Source organism: Schistocerca gregaria, unplaced genomic scaffold (assembly GCF_023897955.1).
Source record: "Schistocerca gregaria isolate iqSchGreg1 unplaced genomic scaffold, iqSchGreg1.2 ptg000355l, whole genome shotgun sequence".
In the NCBI taxonomy this organism is placed as follows: Eukaryota; Metazoa; Arthropoda; class Insecta; order Orthoptera; family Acrididae; genus Schistocerca; species Schistocerca gregaria.
In genome coordinates this window covers 142,575-161,481 of record NW_026061814.1, presented here as the reverse complement: position 1 = coordinate 161,481, position 18,907 = coordinate 142,575, and the positions used below count along the sequence as shown (strand labels likewise).

The 18,907-nt window shown below is 41.2% G+C and overlaps 1 protein-coding gene and 1 non-coding gene across 3 annotated transcripts in view; one reads left to right on the top strand and one right to left on the bottom strand.

Moving 5' to 3' along the window:
* The window catches only part of LOC126307661 (activating signal cointegrator 1), a 118,462-nt gene that overhangs the window by 52,388 nt on the left and 47,167 nt on the right, over positions 1-18,907 (top strand). For both annotated transcript variants that reach the window (XM_049992076.1, XM_049992077.1), the window contains 2 exons: positions 1,981-2,099; positions 12,243-12,388. In XM_049992076.1, the coding sequence (XP_049848033.1) occupies positions 1,981-2,099; positions 12,243-12,388 (265 nt within the window). The remainder of the gene's footprint in view (positions 1-1,980; positions 2,100-12,242; positions 12,389-18,907) is intronic.
* Positions 3,032-3,106, bottom strand: Trnas-uga (transfer RNA serine (anticodon UGA)). The gene has a single exon. It is a non-coding gene; the product is annotated as a tRNA-Ser (tRNA).

Here is an 18,907-nt window from a genome sequence, read left to right as displayed (position 1 = left end):
TCCTGTATTTGAGGGTACACAAACATGTTCCAACGTGTCCAGATACACTGACCCATTCACTGTCCAACAATCCTGTCATGCATTAGACCACACCAGAAGTTTAGTTTAGAGCTATCATGAACATATTCAATGACAATTTGCAGATTTTGTGAACCCCAAATTCAAACATTATGCCTATTAACCCTTCCTGATAGATGAGAGGTTGCCTCATTTGAGAATAAACATATTTCCAGGAAGCTGGCATCCATATCAATACGCTGAGGCATATCTGCAGCAAATTGTTGTCTGCGTGATTTGTTGTGTGGAATCAGATGTTGCAGAATTTGCACTTTGTAAGCACACATACGAAGACACTGGTGAACTACACGATGCAATGTTGATCGAGGTACATCAGGTTGCCTAGATGCGTAATGAATTGACTTCTGTAGGCTTCTGAGAAACGTTTGTCTGATATCCTCCACTGTCTCTTCTAAAACTCTGTAACATGCACTGCCAGAATGTTTCAGAACATTTCCTGTGCCAGAAACTTCCTATATCATTCCTTAACTGTTTTCACATGAGGTGGATCACACTCATACATAAGACAATAATTCCTTTGCTCAGTAATCGGTGATTTTGTTTCTGCAAACCACATTACTGCTTGTGTGCACTGCTGTGGAGTCGCCATTTTCCTTTCATGCAACCATGCTGCACTCTGATGACGATACTTGGCATTTATGACGTGGGAATACAAATTCTTTGAGATGCTCTACAATGTGATGCCATTTTTTACTGTTGTATCTACTACGGTTTTTCTCTCCTGGTTTCTTGAAATCAGGGAGGTTTGAGTGGGACACCTAGTATAATGTTGGGAAGAGCATCATTCATATGATCCACAAATTATTGCTATGCACCCTCTCCGTGAGGCCATATAAAAATGTGTTATAGATGTACTGGATGAAATAAGACAGTTGAAAATTTGAAAGATTATTTTTCAGAACTCTCCAGGAAGAAGTTTATGGCAGCTGCCAGTAGTTCAGTACCTATTGCTGTTCCATTCATCCTCATAATACTCATTGTATTCCTAGAGAATAGGCTCAAAAAATACAGCTTGAAAAGATTAAGATTTAGTGAACATGTCTTCATATTTGAATGTCCACATGAAAGAGATGAGCAAGATCAGGGGGACATAGTAGGGTATGGTGGTAGGATTTGGTCTATGAGCAAAGACAAACACAGATGGTAATTCAAAATGTGGTGCCAGTCCCTTGTGCCACCTGATTTAATGCAGACCTGTGGTGGACCAGATTTGCTACAAGCTGTCCAACTTCCTGTACTGTGTATGTTTCATGTGTCACTCAAGTCTTGCTCCAGGAGGTTCCAGATCATAATACCTCATCTATATAATGAGAACACTGTGCAAACCCTGGTAGTCAGTAGTTGCACTTTTGAAGGTCATGGTGATGACAGCTGTTGGAAGCTCCAGAATTTGCTTTAAAATTATGCAACATGATTACAATGGAGTCTTTTTTTCACCTTCAGTTTATTTAAGTACTAACTTCCTCAGTTGTCTGTTTAAATATTTATTTAAACTACGAAGCAGTGGGAACTCAACATCTCCTCTCTATGGTGAGCAGCAATCATTCGTAATATTGTCGTTATTTAAACTATGGATTTATATCAATATAAGTGAAGCATTTTTAGGATTATTCTCTTTGAAAATAAAGTTGCTATACAGATGATGCTAACATCAAACACAGTTCCACTTTGAATTTTTGAAGCCGTCAACCCTAATTTCTTTGCATTGTTTATAAGTATTGTCAACCAGTTTTGTTTTTGTGGATATGGTCCTTTTTTCCAACTATTTACTGGCATTACTATGGCTTAATTATAATTTTTGTTACTTCCCAGTATAGATTATGTGAAATATTCAATGTAGTTAACTGTAAATGCTTAAACTTTTTTGTATTTTTATAACTCTTGCTATTTTTTGTCTTTAAGGTCGACATCGCTGTGACTGCCAAGCTAGCAAACATGGGCTTATTAACAACTGTCTGCATTGTGGCAGAATAGTTTGTGAACAAGAAGGCTCTGGACCTTGCTTTGTTTGTAAAAATTTGGTGAGAAATTATTGGCATGGTTCAAATTAACAATGCTATTTTTATTAGTGCTATTGTTGTTCATCATTATAGCGACAACTAATATTTTTGTTACATAAGATTACATCAAATAAAATTACTTATTATGCAGATTAGGTTTCAAGCAAGGCATTCCTTGACTGGATGGTTTTGATCAACTTCACCATCTTGCAAATATGCTGAATGGGATGACAAAGTTGTTAAGTCACTAGACTCACATTTGGGAAAACCTCCAGGGTTCAGTCTTCTGTCAGCTGCTCAGATTGAAGTTTTGTGCGGTTTTGCTAAATTGCTTCAGGCATGTTAGACGGTTTCTTTGAAAACCAGAAACAATTTATTTCCCAATCCACCCTATCCTATTTCAACTTGTTCTCTGTTTCCACTGACCTTGCAAGTTATGACACTGTAAACGTAAATCTTTCTTCCTTCCATTCAAAGGCAGACATTCTTCTGTGGAAAGTTCTTTAGTTGCCAGTTGACTGCTCTTGAAAAAAAAATCACATTCCATTTGTGGAGACGGTGATTGACTAACTATAAGGTGTTACCAGAATGAGATTTTCACTCTGCAGCGGAGTGTGCGCTGATATGAAACTTCCTGCCAGATTAAAACTGTGTGACCAACCGAGACTCGAACTCAGGACCTTTGCCTTTCGCGGGCAAGTGCTCTACCAACTGAGCTACCGAAGCACGACTCACGCCCAGTACTCACAGCTTTACTTCTGCCAGTATCTCGTCTCCTACCGTCCAAACTTTACAGAAGCACTTCTGCGAACCTTGCAGAACTAGCACTCCTGAAAGAAAGGATGTAGCGGAGACATGGCTTAGCCACAGCCTGTGGGATGTTTCCAGAATGAGATTTTCACTCTGCGGCGGAGTGTGCGCTGATATGAAACTTCCTGGCAGATTAAAACTGTGTGCCCGACCGAGACTCGAACTCGGGACCTTTGCCTTTCACGGGCAAGTGCTCTACCAACTGAGCTACCGAAGCACGACTCACGCCCGGTACTCAAAGCTTTTCTTCTGCCAGTATCTCGTCTCCTACCTTCCAAACTTTACAGAAGCTCTTCTGCGAACCTTGCAGAACTAGCACTCCTGAAAGAAAGGATATAGCGGAGACATGGCTTAGCCACAGCCTGGGGGATGTTTCCAGAATTAGATTTTCACTCTGCAGCTCAGTTGGTAGAGCACTTGCCCGCGAAAGGCAAAGGTCCCGAGTTCGAGTCTTGGTCGGGCACACAGTTTTAATCCGCCAGGAAGTTTTATAAGGTGTTAATTTGACACAATTTCTTTTTCCATGATTAGAATTCCTAAATCTCAGCTGGGTAATGGGAACTAAGATTTGCAAAGTTTTGAGATATTGATGACAGAAGGAACAATTCAAATCCATTCGTATTAGAATTAATATGTTATGACATCTCATTGAAGAGAGAAATCAGATTTGATTGTAAACAGTTAACCTCTCACTGTATAAAATTTGGTTGTATGATTTTGTTATTACAAGACATTTGAGAGATGATGTGTTAATCTTTTAGGGTTGTCTGTTTGCTCAGCTGGTATTCACCACTCGGTAACTTCATAGTTGTTCAGTGATGGTTGTCTTCCTGCTGTTAGAGGATATAATGAATATATGTAAAAAATGTACACCATACTAAAGTACTTCATGTTTGAACTCTTGATTTTTATTTATAATCAGTGATCCTTGTCTGATAATTAGCTTTTTCACAAGCAAGAGTCAAGGCTTGCAAACTACATTCATTAACAAGATATCACACAGTCCTCTAATGACAACAACTCATTACATGTTATTGATGTTTTGATACCTAACCACTGACTAACTGATAATACAGTAGTTGCATACTGTTGATGTTGAATTCAAACTAACGACTGAGTGTGGAGACATGTGGCAGCCGTATTTGTAGACAACTGTAATATCAAAAATTATAAAATTTACATGTCGAATACTAACATAAAAATCAGGAAAATTAAAAAAAATATATAAAGATGCAATAGGCAAAAGAGCAAGTTTAACTATGAGCTGTATAACTAAAAAAGGCAGAGTTACAGGTACTATTTTATGAGTCTGGTTTCTATGTGTGTTAGGATTTCCAAAGCCGATCATAAAGTTTTGAGAAAGTTAGGTTTTTCTAGTTGAATAATTAACAAACTAACACGTTATTCTAGTGAAAGTAGACATTTTTGGAATCAGAAAAATGTGGGCTACAAAAATCTGGTAGTGAATTTTTGAAAGAAGTATATTATAGTATTGGAACATTCTGGAACCTGAAAATTTGAATATGAATAACTTGGGACATGATTTTTCTGGAAAACATAAATAAGGACTGTTACACTGTCTGTGGGTGCTGCTTATTAATGCAGGCAGCCTCTTCCTCAGTAGTTTCTCTATGTTGAGTAGGTTCTGTTTCGTATCTTTCTAACCTAGAAATGTTGAGGTAGGTGCCTGTAATTGTATGTGCATTTTCACTCAACTATGCTATCTTGCAGTCAGTGATGGCAGAGCAATGATAACCTTCTGGTATCTCTTGTCAGGTCTTTGCTCTCAGTTAACTATAGGTACAGAGTGTTGTCATAGATTCGTGTATCTGAAATTTCAATTGTGAGTAAAATTATTTAAATAACACAAACAGTAGCTGTCTTGTGTACCCTGTCCTGTACATAGAAAATGTTTTATTGTACTCCACACTTTCATCAAATTGTTTGCAGTTGATTCCACATTTCTGACAATACCAGTTGTCACAAATACACCTTGTTCAAGTGTAAACTTTGTTATTACAAGACTAGTTTTTAGATTAGTGTATGTATGTGATTATTAAATGTCTAGAAATATCATTGGCAGCAGAACTGAAAGACTTTGCTATTTAATTGAGCTTAACAAAATCTTACCGTAGGAATACATTTTGCATAATTTTGTTAACTGTGTTTACTTGGTTTCTGATAGATACAACCTTTAAACACTATCAACAAGAATGTTGCATCAGAAGAAAGATTCACTCAAGAAAACTATAAAGTTATGACCCAGTGCACCCTTGTGTTGAATGGCCTCAACTCATTAATTTGCCAGTGCTGTGTCCTCCTTAAGTCAGTTCCTGAAATGAGATCATCTCTCTCTGACATCCTCCCCACACCACCCATTCCCACCTTCCTTCACCATCCTAATCTATCGACATTCTTGTCAAACCTTATGATTTTTCCAGATGAGTTTCCCTATACCCCAAGGTTCCTACCCCTCCAGTCGTTTCCAAAATAAAACCTGCCCCTGCACTCACCCACTACCATTTAATCTATCATCATCTTTGGTGAATTACATTTTATCAAATGAAGACCAAACTGTTATTCACCAACCGACACAAGTTCACTGCACATTGTTTTGTTACCGGATGTAACTAAATTCCCTGACAGATATTGAGGACTTGTAATGGGGATAAATATGGTTAACCCTTTCACTGCTACAGATGTGTGCTTTGCATTCTGTGCTGAGGCAGCTTTTGTTACGGCTGTATTGCTTGCCAAACGCTGGTGCCTGTGCTGGGAGATGGTGTTCTGGTCAATATGAAATACTTATCATCCAATATTTTGAAAACTATTAGGTGAAAAAATTTAATTTTTGCACATCGGCAGGCCACATCATAGGTAAGCATCCGAAATGACCAACAGTGAGTGACCTCTAGACATGCGACACTCCAGCAAGAAGCAGCAGCTTCGGCCGATATACTCTCGCGTCCTGTGTGCAAGAAATGATCTTCCGCTACAAGACGGCTATTAGAGTTGACTGGTTTTTTCTATAAAACAGTGACTCTAAACTGTAGAATACTGTAGTTCGAGAGTAAGGCAACAAACATAGCTTTACTTAGGAAAATAAGGTGACAAAGGAGCACCATGCATGAAATGTATGAAGGGAGGAATCTTCATGGGGAATTTCGTAATTTATATCATCAATTATTAAGATCACCATACAAATTCTTCGAATATGTGTGGATGAATAGAGAGACGTTTGACTATCTCATCAATAAATTAAAGACAATTATGTCTTAGATGACCAAGAAGTTTCAACAGCCAGAGAGCGTGGAAGAATGACCACATATCTTAAAGAAGGAAGAAGGAGTGCTGTTCCGTAAGAGGTCTCCATGATGTAGCTAGCATCTTCGGCTACTAATCATGAGTGCAGTTTTGTAAGGTGGAAGAATGACCGACTGTTGTAAATAAGGAAGAATGAGTGCACTTCTGTAAGAGGTCTCTGTGGTGTAATGGTAGTGTCTTCAGCTACAAATAATGTGTGAAGTTTTGTACAAGGGCTATGTGGTGTAATGGTAGTGTCTTCGGCTACTAATCAGGATCATTGTTCGGTATTGGGTTCGGCCTTGGCCACAGTCCTGTCACCAATTCTGTATGTTAAGTTTTGCCTATAATGTTTACACTGCACCTCGAAGTACATTTTCAAGGTTTTTCCAAAGTACTTGATCTTCAAGTGCGGACACACCTATCCCAATATTTCACACACTTTAAATTGATAATAAAGCATTAGATTCTTCCTATGTGTGGACGTAATTGTCCATAGCTGCTTCACAATTCCTGGGGGTATTTTTCTTCCATCGTTACAACTACAAGAAAGTGCATGGTTTTTCTCACCACACACATTTCACTTTATTTAAGTAAAGCATCATCAGTGGTGTGTGGTGTTTAAAACATAAAAAATGCATAGTTCTGCAAAGCAAGAATCAGTGTCTAACGAAGAAAGGAACCAAAGACATGCTAGCAGATAATTTCCCAATGTAGGTGAAGGAAAACGCCCATTTTCTTTTAGTTACAGAAAAAAATCCTTATAATAAAACAAATGAACAACAATGAAATTTCACTGATATTTGATTGTTGGGAATGTAATTCATCAGCAATCAGTGTTAACCAAACATTTCAATTAATCTAAATAATATAGTCTGCATATGTAACGCATACAAAATGTTTAAGAAGAAAGTGAAGATTTTTTTTTTTTAAGCATGGTCTTATTGACACCTTATTCATTTGTTTTCTTAGTGCCTTCAGTTCTTGCCAAAATTTAGTACTTGATTTGAAGAAAGCCTTTTTTAACAGTTAACTGTCACATCAATGTATCTTTTATGTGTAAGATAACTAAGGGTTGAACAGATGAACTTTTGACACTTCATTCTCATAGCTAGCAGCAGTAGTTTGTGAAATATTTCAGTTTTTCCTCAAATCAGTAATTAAGTTTTCCTTAAGTAAGCTGATTACTTTCAAGCTCTTAAATATGCTGGTCACTTTGATATTCCATTTGCCCATTTCCAACTCTTTGTTTGGCTATGAAAATTCAGACATTGTGTAATCTGTAGAGCATCTTGTTTTCATTCAGCTTAAACATTTGACAAGAACATATTGAGTATTACACATATGAAAAAATATGCCCTTGTTAGCGTACTCTCCCTTCCAAAAACCCTCCTTTCGATGTCTTGAACTGCTTATGAAATAAAACGTTTTTTTGTGATCACTTGATTCTCATGTGCAGGAAGGATGCAGGAGCACCACAAGTGACTTGTCTGCTGTTATGACAACCGATCTCTCGAGAATGAAAAGAGATATCATTTTGCTCTCAACTTTAAATACAATTTCAATATGTTGGCTATATTTCGTGCTCAATAATATACGGCCTAAAATGAACTATACACAAAATCAACACGATGCAACCCAAGGTACCAAGCTGTAAAATGTGGAGGAATCCAATTTTTTCATCAAATAGTTCTCTTAAAATTGAGTGATAAGTATTATGTAACAGCCAACATGTCCACTCCAGTGGTCTGCCGAAAAGACCCATAGCTGTTACTTTCACTATCATATGTGATGCAGCGACAAGATTCAAAGATTCAAACATGTTTGAATTCAAACACAGCCATTTGTAGCAGAGGATAGATAGCATCATGGACGTTGCTCACCTATGACACTTCCATAGCTATACCTGTGGCTATGTTTTGTCGTGTGAAGATGTTGTGTGCTGTCGGTCACTTCTGTCGCTTATATAGGATGCATCCTTACAGTCTGATGTCTTCACCTGAAGAACTCAATTTCTTTTCATTATACATCATATATTTGGTGCTGCATCAAATTAAGTGAAACACTGCTTCAAATTTTAAAGAGTTTGCAGAGGTAGAAGCGCATTGTGCAAACACTCCGTATGGTTTACTTTAACACATACACTGCAGTGATGAATTGTAGATAAAATATCGAAATTTTATTTAAAATTGAGAACAGAATGATCTCATTTTGTTCTTGAGTTATTGTGTTTTATATCTGAAAGACAGTGCACAATGCACTCTTGCACATCCTTCCACAAGGCTAACTATATGGTCATAATAATCGTCATATCATAAAAGAGTCTTTTTGCAAATAATAGCATGCAGTTATTTCCGTATGTTGTATGATAAATATTCGAAACTTCATTCACTGATCACCTACATTCTGTGCCTACTACAGGTTTATTTACATGCCATTTAGTTAAGTTTGTGATATGCCCAGAGAGGGTTGTACCTTCTGTTGTGCTTGTGGTATTTGTTCATACTGTACTACTTGTAATACACTCCTGGAAATGGAAAAAAGAACACATTGACACCGGTGTGTCAGACCCACCATACTTGCTCCGGACACTGCGAGAGGGCTGTACAAGCAATGATCACACGCACGGCACAGCGGACACACCAGGAACCGCGGTGTTGGCCGTCGAATGGCGCTAGCTGCGCAGCATTTGTGTACCGCCGCCATCAGTGTCAGCCAGTTTGCCATGGCATACGGAGCTTCATCGCAGTCTTTAACACTGGTAGCATGCCACGACAGCGTGGACGTGAACCGTATCTGCAGTTGACGGACTTTGTGCGAGGGCGTATAGTGGGCATGCGGGAGGCCGGGTGGACGTACCGCCGAATTGCTCAACACGTGGGGCGTGAGGTCTCCACAGTACATCGATGTTGTCGCCAGTGGTCGTCGGAAGGTGCACGTGCCCGTCGACCTGGGACCGGACCGCAGCGACGCACGGATGCACACCAAGACCGTAGGATCCTACGCAGTGCCGTAGGGGACCGCACCACCACTTCCCAGCAAATTAGGGACACTGTTGCTCCTGGGGTATCAGCGAGGACCATTCGCAACAGTCTCCATGAAGCTGGGCTACGGTCCCACACACCGTTAGGCCTTCTTCCGCTCACGCCCCAACATCGTGCAGCCCGCCTCCAGTGGTGTAGCGACAGGCGTGAATGGAGGGACGAATGGAGACGTGTTGTCTTCAGCGATGAGAGTCGCTTCTGCCTTGGTGCCAATGATGGTCGTATGCGTGTTTGGTGCCGTGCAGGTGAGCGCCACAATCAGGACTGCATACGACCGAGGCACACAGGGCCAACACCCGGCATCATGGTGTGGGGAGCGATCTCCTACACTGGCCATACACCTCTGGTGATCGTCGAGGGGACACTGAATAGTGCACGGTACATCCAAACCGTCATCGAACCCATCGTTCTACCATTCCTAGACCGGCAAGGGAACTTGCTATTCCAACAGGACAATGCACGTCCGCATGTATCCCGTGCCACCCAACATGCTCTAGAAGGTGAAAGTCAACTACCCTGGCAAGCAAGATCTCCGGATCTGTCCCCCATTGAGCATGTTTGGGACTGGTTGAAGCGTCGTCCCATGCGGTCTGCACGTCCAGCACGAATGCTGGTCCAACTGAGGCACCAGGTGGAAATGGCATGGCAAGCCATTCCACAGGACTACATCCAGCATCTCTACGATCGTCTCCATGGGAGAATAGCAGCCTGCATTGCTGCGAAAGGTGGATATACACTGTACTAGTGCCGACATTGTGCATGCTCTGTTGCCTGTGTCTATGTGCCTGTGGTTCTGTCAGTGTGATCATGTGATGTATCTGACCCCAGGAATGTGTCAATAAAGTTTCCCCTTCCTGGGACAATGAATTCACGGTGTTCTTATTTCAATTTCCAGGAGTGTAGTAATCGTTCACCACAGTACAGAATGCAGGCTGCATGTGCATTTTATTTTTAGTGTGTTGCTGTTAATCATTGTGATCTACACATTTGCAGAACAGGCTGACATGATGTTACTCTATACAGCGAAGCTCTGTGCGATTTTTTGGGGGGGGGGGGGGGGGGGGGGGCTGCTCATCAGTTGTAAGTGGAGTGTTTTGTACACCACCAGAAACGTTTACACCCTATCTTTGCTACAGTGTACCAGTGGGTCTCAGAGACATGTACATTCGCTACCAGCAGGGCTGACTATGTTCCATGCAGTGGAAGGGGACACAGTGATGAGTATCAGAGACATGGCATGTACTCTGCATATGGATCACCAAACCATCTGTCATGTACACAAACCGAAGCTACCGTTGTACTACCCCTAGAAGGTACATACAATGTAGCCACAGGATTTTGCGTCAAGAGTGTACTTCTGCAGGTGGTTCTTGCACCATTGTGTGGATGAGCCCGACTTGACATGGTGGATCCTTTTCATGGATGAAACCAAGTTCATTTAGGAAAGTGTTTTCAATTCCCACAACAGTCATTTTAGGCTAATGAAAACTCGTGTGCTTCACATCCCTGTGGGTTTCAGGAACGATTTGGTCAAAACATTTGGCAGGGTTCCTGGATTGGCATGTGACTGGGCCATACCTTCTTCCCCCACATATTGTGGGTGCCGTGTATTTGCGATTCCTTGACTCCTTGACATCGTGCTGCAGGGGCTCTTGGAGGATGTTCCATTGCATGTGCTTCAAAATGTGGTTCCTGCATGATGACACACCACCTCATTTTTCACAAGTGGACAGAGATTGTCTGGATTGGTGATTTGGGCAACATTGGATAGATCGTGGTGGCCAGATTGCTTGGCCTGCATATTCTTCTGACTATAATCCAGTAGACTAATACCTGGGGGGGCAAATGAAATCCTTGATTTACAAGGCCCCTGTGACATCTGAGGAAGACCTACTGGCATGGGTTATGGCTGTAGCAGATGCTGGAGGACCAGGGATTGGTGATCGTGTGTACTGGAACACGGTAAGGAAGTACTGTATCCGTACTGATGTCGGTGGTCTTCACTCAAACCCTATTTGTAAATGGATCTAGACGACAAGCAACATTAGTCAGAGAGCAATGTGTGTTGTGGTATTTTGCATGTAGTGGTAAATGGTATGTTTCTGGACATGCGTTCCAATGCTAAACTTGACCGGCTTGGTCCCCGCTACAAGTCCTCAAAGTCTGTAAAAGGAATTAATTTACACCTGTATAAATAACAACCAATGCTAAACTAAGTGCTTGAATGGATATAGAAGTACTGACTGTCACGAGGACACCCAGAACCCAGTTGCCACGTATCATTCAAGGGTCCTGAGTACCTGCTATGCCACACAAGCTATATCAGTCCACCTACCTGAGACTTCTTTCTCCAATCTATGGAGATGGTATCCCACCCTCTAACATATTCTCGCATTTCAACACCTTCTGGATTTAATGTCTGTTAACATACAATCCTCCATCTCTGTGTTCAATATTGTTATTTTTTATTATGTTTTATATATTTTATTGCTTTTTAAATTCTCATCCCCCTCCCCCGTCTCTCTTTCTCTTTTCCTCATAGTTCTTAATTGGATTGTTCACTTCATTTTTCTTTTGCTTAATCCATCTTTACTCCTCACTCTGCTTTTCTGCCTTCTCTGGACTGAAATTGGCACAGTGCTTACTATTGTTGTATTTTTGACCACTTACTCTCTCTGACACCCCCTTCATCTTTGTCTTATTTTCGCCATCCAACATGTGGGTCCCCCTCACACTGGCATCTGAGTGACATCCCCCTCTTTTCTAACCTTCCCCAACAACTCCCTCTTTCCTCGCCAAGGTAGAAACTAATAATATTGAAAGCTAGGGCAGTTTCTTGTACTTTTATATGTGAATAGAAGCAGTACTTAGATGTTCCCTGTTTGAAGTTAAGTATTGAAAAATCATTCTGTCTTGGAATATTTTTAGTTTCAGCAAGAATATTATTGTGTAGTGTTATATCTTTTGGTTATTGTCTCATGCATTTTGAATTCAAAATTTTGTATAGGTTTGCACACAAGAGCAGCAGCAAGTGCTAAATGCAGGTTCGAAGCAGTCTGATTATTTGTACAAGAAGCTCCTGGAACAGAAGCCCCAGGGATTGGAAAATGCTATACAACAGAGAAACCGTCTGTTGGAGTATGACAGAACAAGGTAAATCCCATGTGTGTGTAATTTACCAATTTAAATTGTATTACAGTTTCCACAAGAGAGCTTTGCCAATGACAGAAAATAGTCATGTGAAATGCAACACATTTGTGTGGTAAATTTGAAAGAAGAAAAAAAAACAGAGCATAGAAATTGTAGATGCTATAATTATGCAGTGTAAAGCATCCCTGGATGGGAAATTGAGGTATAAATATAAAAAGATAGTGATCATTTACCGCCTGTTTGAAATATAATAGACATGAACATTCTTATCATATTTCTTTCATTGTATACTCCAGATGCGGTACCAATGACCACACAACAAGAGCATCATCATTTGCCCTATTTGTGGTATTAGTTATGCATGACTGTCATAAGAACACTGGTAGAGGTTCAGCCTGAATTTACAACTGCCAACTTTAGCAAACCATTACACTGTAGCTGTTACCAAGTGGTTTGTGTATTCCATTTTGCTTTGTGTTGTGCAGTGCTCATTTTCTTATTTTTAAATGAGTGGGGAGAATAATCCTGGTCCACTACAAGTTTCAAGCACAATTATCGCAGCACCAGTATGAATCAGCAATCATTATGACCATGTGTCAGTTCTGCTTTTGTGGAAGCATAGAGCATGAATGTAGGCTGCCAGCCCTTTGAGGGGGGGGGGGGGGGGGGGTGGAATTTGTTTCCCTGCACTGCTCTTCTCCCCTTGAGCGGTCTAATTTTTGTTTGTTTGTAGCCATGGCTAACTGCCATGTTATAATATTCACACACTACTGCAACCAGTCACATTGTTTGTTTTCCATGCGTTTACTCATCAGGCACCAAGGTATACAAAATTATTAAATACGAACCAAGCAAACTGGTGTCAGATAAGTTAATCTGTAACATATTTCTCATCTGCAAAGGTCCTTGTTGGATTTTTAGCACACACATCTCCTTTTGTTTATCTTAAGACTGATGTGATAGTCGAGCTTCAATCCTCATTTTGTTTTGTGCCATGTTGTATTGTTTTACACTGTTTTTAATATCACTTTAATCTTGGTGCAGTTCATATCGCCTTAACAGATTGTTAGCACATTGAAATAACACCATAAAATCACAGTATAACTACAAACTTTAGAAACTCCATAAGTGAATGGCAGCCATCAAGAGAGCTCCCTCTCATATTTTTAAAGCACATTTTTATTATTGTCTCTTGTGGCTAATAATGCATTCATGCATGTCATATGTTTTGTTACCACATACTACTTTTTCTTTCTTTCCTTAGGGGCATTTCTAAGCTTTCAGGCCCTTTTGTCTTATTTTGCAAATCTTATTTTTGTGCAATTACTTACTAACTTTATTTTCACTGATTGCCTCACCTCACATGCAAGGTCATCACAACTAGTGTTGCTCCAGGAGGCTCACATCCCTTTTGTGTGTATGTGTGTGCCAAGTGTGGGGTCCCAAGCCATTGCAGTACATCTTTCTTTCCTGTGACTGCTCTTTAGGACAGATTCCCTACTGGCAACCTAGCTTGCTCATAGGGCTTCATTTATACCTTTTGCCACTTTGTATATTTATTTTACACCACCTATTTGGTTAACTCATTAGGTTCCCACATCTGGGTTTGACTACTGCCTTTCAAGAATTTTAAAGAAGTGTGGGCCATGCTGTGCAAGGAATGTTGTCCAATACCCAATGTGGTAGCCAGTACGTGTTGAAGAGGGAGGAGGGGGGTGGGGGGGTGCAGGTCATCAGTTACCCATGGCGGTAGCCTGCTGCTGGCTACACAGGGAATGCATTATTGATGCCTGAATTGTTAGCTCCTTGCTCGTGCTGATGAGCAGGAGCCTGTCCATTTGGGGACATCAGTTTCCTGAGCAGTAACATGTATTACCCAAACTTGATGTGAAACCTTAAATGTCAACACTTCAGGCATACATCTTCCTGGTACACTGACAATTAAATTTTTGGAGACTTTGGTCACTTCATGAAAATTCATCATGTGAGCAACCACCTTTCTATGTAAACTGCGAAGATAATCATCTTTCCTGGCCCCAAAGTGTGCTACCCTAATTAAGGAACATAAAATACAGGAACTTAAGGTCTCTGATTGCCTCTAATATTTTGACACTTGGAAAAAAGCACAGTTGCTTTCATCCCATCCCGCTGGTATATTGGTGTGGGTCGTTGACACTACCTCGAGTACTTAATCCCTTTGTTCCCTCAAAGTTGACCTCTGGTAGCCAACAAGTAAATTAGCCCATAGATGAAATAGGCACTCTCACCTGTTGCAATTCCTGAAGCACCTTGACTCCCCACATCTGGCCAGAGAAGCAGCATCTTCCTCTTGGATTTACTGCTGACAGGACTCTCTTTAGAAAACCCTCTCCCTAGACATCTGTGTACTAGCAACGCAGCTCATAGTGCAACAACTAGCAATGCCTTGAAAGTTTTCCAACCCTCTGAAATTGAAACACCCCATGTCATTTGCAACCGAACCATTGGTCATTGATTATGTTCGTCCCTACTGATGATAGATTGCATTGGGCTCTCCAAAGGGCCAGTTGACAGTTGTATACCTTTGCCATTACCTTCTTCACCTCTCCGTCAGATGACATCAACGAAATCGTCAAAGACTCCTGTGTGTGATCACCTGAACCTCTAAAACTGTTATCCCCCATTTTGCAAGTCCCATCCATCAACAATTGGTACCACAGTCGACTAAAGACACTGCAACAGTTATTCAGGATCATAAAAGGGCGTGCAATATCTCAAGTGACAACCTCACAGACCAACATCGTCAACTTTAAGCGGCTCTGTGCAGAGGCTTGCTACCTAATTAAATGCAGTGAAATGAAATGCTGGAAGCACTGCCTTTCAGAATTATTGCCTCTTCACCCCAGATGGGAGCTACGCTCCTTAGTCTAGTCTGCTGTTGATCAACAGCTGCTTCATGTCTCCTCTTGTGTGGGTATATTTCTACTGATGCCTTGATTCTTGCTGAACACCTCATGACCCATTTTCCTACTGTTTTTTTCGCCCTCTTCTTACCCAGTTACTTATAAAATGCATAAAAAGTAAGTTGAAGACATCCCTCTATCCTTAACTCCTGGAAACCCTGAATTATATAAAGAACCTTTGACTGGGAACTGCTTTAGGCTCTTGACTTGTTTTGTGATACTGCTCCCAGCCCTAATTCAATTCACAAACAGATGATCCAACATCTTAATGTCACTCACAGACTCTCTTCTGCTCAGGATCGTCGACTGTATTCGGCTGGAAGGTGTTTCCTCTTTGAAAAGGACAGGTATTGCCATCATCCTAATCTTAAAACCAGGCAAAACCTAATGTCAGTTGACAACTGTCAACCATTTATCCTCACTGATATACTCTGCAAATGTTTTGAAAGGATGGTAGCCTGAAGACTATGCTGGTTTCTCAAATTGTGGGCTCCTCTTTCTGGTCCTCCCAGAAGGAATCAACAGTCTCGAGACACCTTCACATTGGTCAGACCAGGTTAACTCATAGTTTTATCTTACGTAAAGAGCCAACTCTGTCTAACTAAGAACACAGGGAAACACACAGCCTTAAGTACTCAAGTTTTATTGGGTCATGGAGTGGCAGCAAGAATATGAATACACAGAGAGTAATCGCATGACTGGAATACCTTTGACATCTGAGGGTTCGAAAGCCTGAGTATGCACATCGAAAAATACAATTCCCAGCAGGTAACGCCCGTGTCGTGCTGCATGCGCACTTTGGACCAGGTGACTGCAGGGTGATCAGACTGTCCCTGGTGGTTGTCCGTCATTGTTTGGTGCGTCATTCAAATGCTGGTGTGTACTATGCTTGCCGCATTGGCTCGATATATGGCTGTGGTAGATGTAGCAACTATTCCGTTACCAGGGGAGGGACGAGGCGGTGTCATCTGCGATGCTGTAGCCAACGAGACATCCACAGTGCCTGTGGTGACAGCCAAAGGAGTGAGCAGTTCCCAGTCCACTGGAACTGGTGCTAGGGCTACTCAGATGAGGGCACATGCACAATTCCGTATACCCAGTAGACAGGGCCGGTGACAGAAGGGAGGCCACCATGGTTTCAGGGCCTGCGATTAAGGGGAACCAGCTCGGGGAGCAACAATCGTGAGATGGCGAGGAGAGGCATTGAGACAGGGATCCGGCTGCCAGCCCCACTGCCGACAGCACAGGCTTTTCACAGAGGGATGGGCTGGCACCGCTCACAGGAAGCAGAACCACTGTTGGTCCTGATGATGGTCCGACCTCTGGGGCTGGTGGGTACGAACAGGCATGAACAACTCCCGGAGTGGCCAGGTCCAGTGAAGAATTAAGAGCCCGTGATACCTGATGAGCAAGTCGATTTTTCGGATTGCATACTTCACAAATCAAGGCACTGCTATTACATTAGTGGTAGCAGGTTTCCTTCATTATCACTATAGTTCTGTGATTATGAAGAGGCTGAGAATTATGGTGCTGCAGTTTCTTCATACTCGTCGACTCGGTCTCTCTTACTAAAGCATTCAGGAGTGTAAAGCTAGTCGTGACTTATTGTTAGTGTGGAAGATAAGTGCACAATCTTCCTGCTGTAAAGTAGTACTGACAAGGCGAAATGACCGATTGTTGGGATGAGATGGCCTTTAACAAAGCTGCCTTTTGTGAGACTGTAGAGGGTGTAAGACGAAAATCAATTGATGCAAAGTACACATTTGTAATTGTGCTCCATGTGAGGATGAGTGATATCTGGAATAAGTTTCATGATAACAGATGATCCTTCAGATGAAAAGTGTACGAATTTCATCCAATGCAAACAAAATCGTTGTATCCTTGTATATTCCACCTCTGCTGTCAGAAAACATATGCGCTGCATCAAACAAAAACTAGACACAGAGCAACATCACTATTATATACATGTGAAAAAAAGTGTGCTGTTTCGGCTTACATTTGGTCATGGTAACTTGTGTTTGTGGGCTGACAGTGAGTTGTGTAGCATATCACTCATTTCCACAAAAATAATCAATTTCACATTATCATTCATTTCTGTAATTTATCTTAATAATTAATCACAATTTCGAGGTTGCATGTTTTCCTCATGTCATGTTTTCTGATACTGTTGTTTCAGATCTGTAATTACTTGAAAGTGTGTATGTGTCAATGCAATTGTTAGACATTATCTGCATAGGTATTAATGTATGTTATATTGGTATATAACTTACTTCTACTCTAGGCAAAGTGAACATTTTGCGACATTTCAGCTTGTGCTTGGGAATGCCTATGATGCCGAAATCATGATTATGTGAAATAAATTATTAGTAATTTACAGTGTAATGGCAGCAGTTTCCTTCAAAACTGTTGTGTATGTAGCGTGAATACCACGAGTCTCTGGCTATACTTGCGAATTCATGTACTCGCTGTCCATTCTGAGCGAGCTGAGTCCACTTGTAGCTGACAAAAGACTCAAGTGACAAGTGGAAAGAGGCAGAGACTCAAGAGGTGAGTCTACAGGCACTCAGTGATGATGAGTATGGAGATGGCATCACAGGAATCGCTGCCGAGTTTAAAGCGAGTGTACAGAGCTCACTTCTGATTTCTAATCTGGATGTAGGCTTCAGCCCACTCGATTTTTGAAAAGAAGTGACCCCCTCAGCAGCTTTTTGAACAACTCCTCTGGGCGAGGTAGGGGGATATGCATCCGTGACTGTCTACACATTAATTGTGACCTTGAAGTCGCCACAGAGCTGAAGATGATTCCTTTTCGATTGCTAAGGGCATAGCATGTTCATTTTAGGAAATCAGATGAATCACTCTCATTGAGGTTAAGCGACCCAGCTGCACATTAACCTGGTTGCGAAAGCTACTGGCACCAGCTGAACCCAAAAGAAGCGGACAGAGCTTTGAGGTTGATTTGTGCCGTGAAATTGTTTGCACAGCCTAACCCTGGGACAAACTGATCTGAAAACTCAGAACATCTGCAACTCAGAAAGTGAGTAGCAACTATCCTTTTCATAATACTGTCATTATTCCATGCTGGATTTTGCATTGTTTGAATGTAACTAATCCCGTTCATAACACAGCAGTTTATCTGAAATCAGATGCACCACATTGGTCATAGAAAGCCAAAAGTAGCAAAAGCGTCTCACTCATATAACACTTTTCTCCTGAAGGGACATCCACAACTGTTTATATTCGTCACGAATAACAAACTTTGCTACAGTTGTAGAAACATCATCATTGATGGTGACAACCCAAATTAATTTTCAGTACTCGCCTCATTAACCACCAAACATGCAACAGAATGGATGACTGACTTGTAAACTGTGTTGCTATGAATTGGCTGATAAAAGGAATCTGCTGTTTGTTATAGCTTACCAACCAAAGCTTGACGCATGCCAGTGGTCGGGGGCCTAAGCCTGGTGTACATCCATGAGTTGTGTAGGGGCGGGGTGGCTCCCTTGTCAACTTGTAATCACCTGAACTTCAGTGAAAAGTTTGTTTTGGCCTTCAAACAACATTGAATGAAATGGTG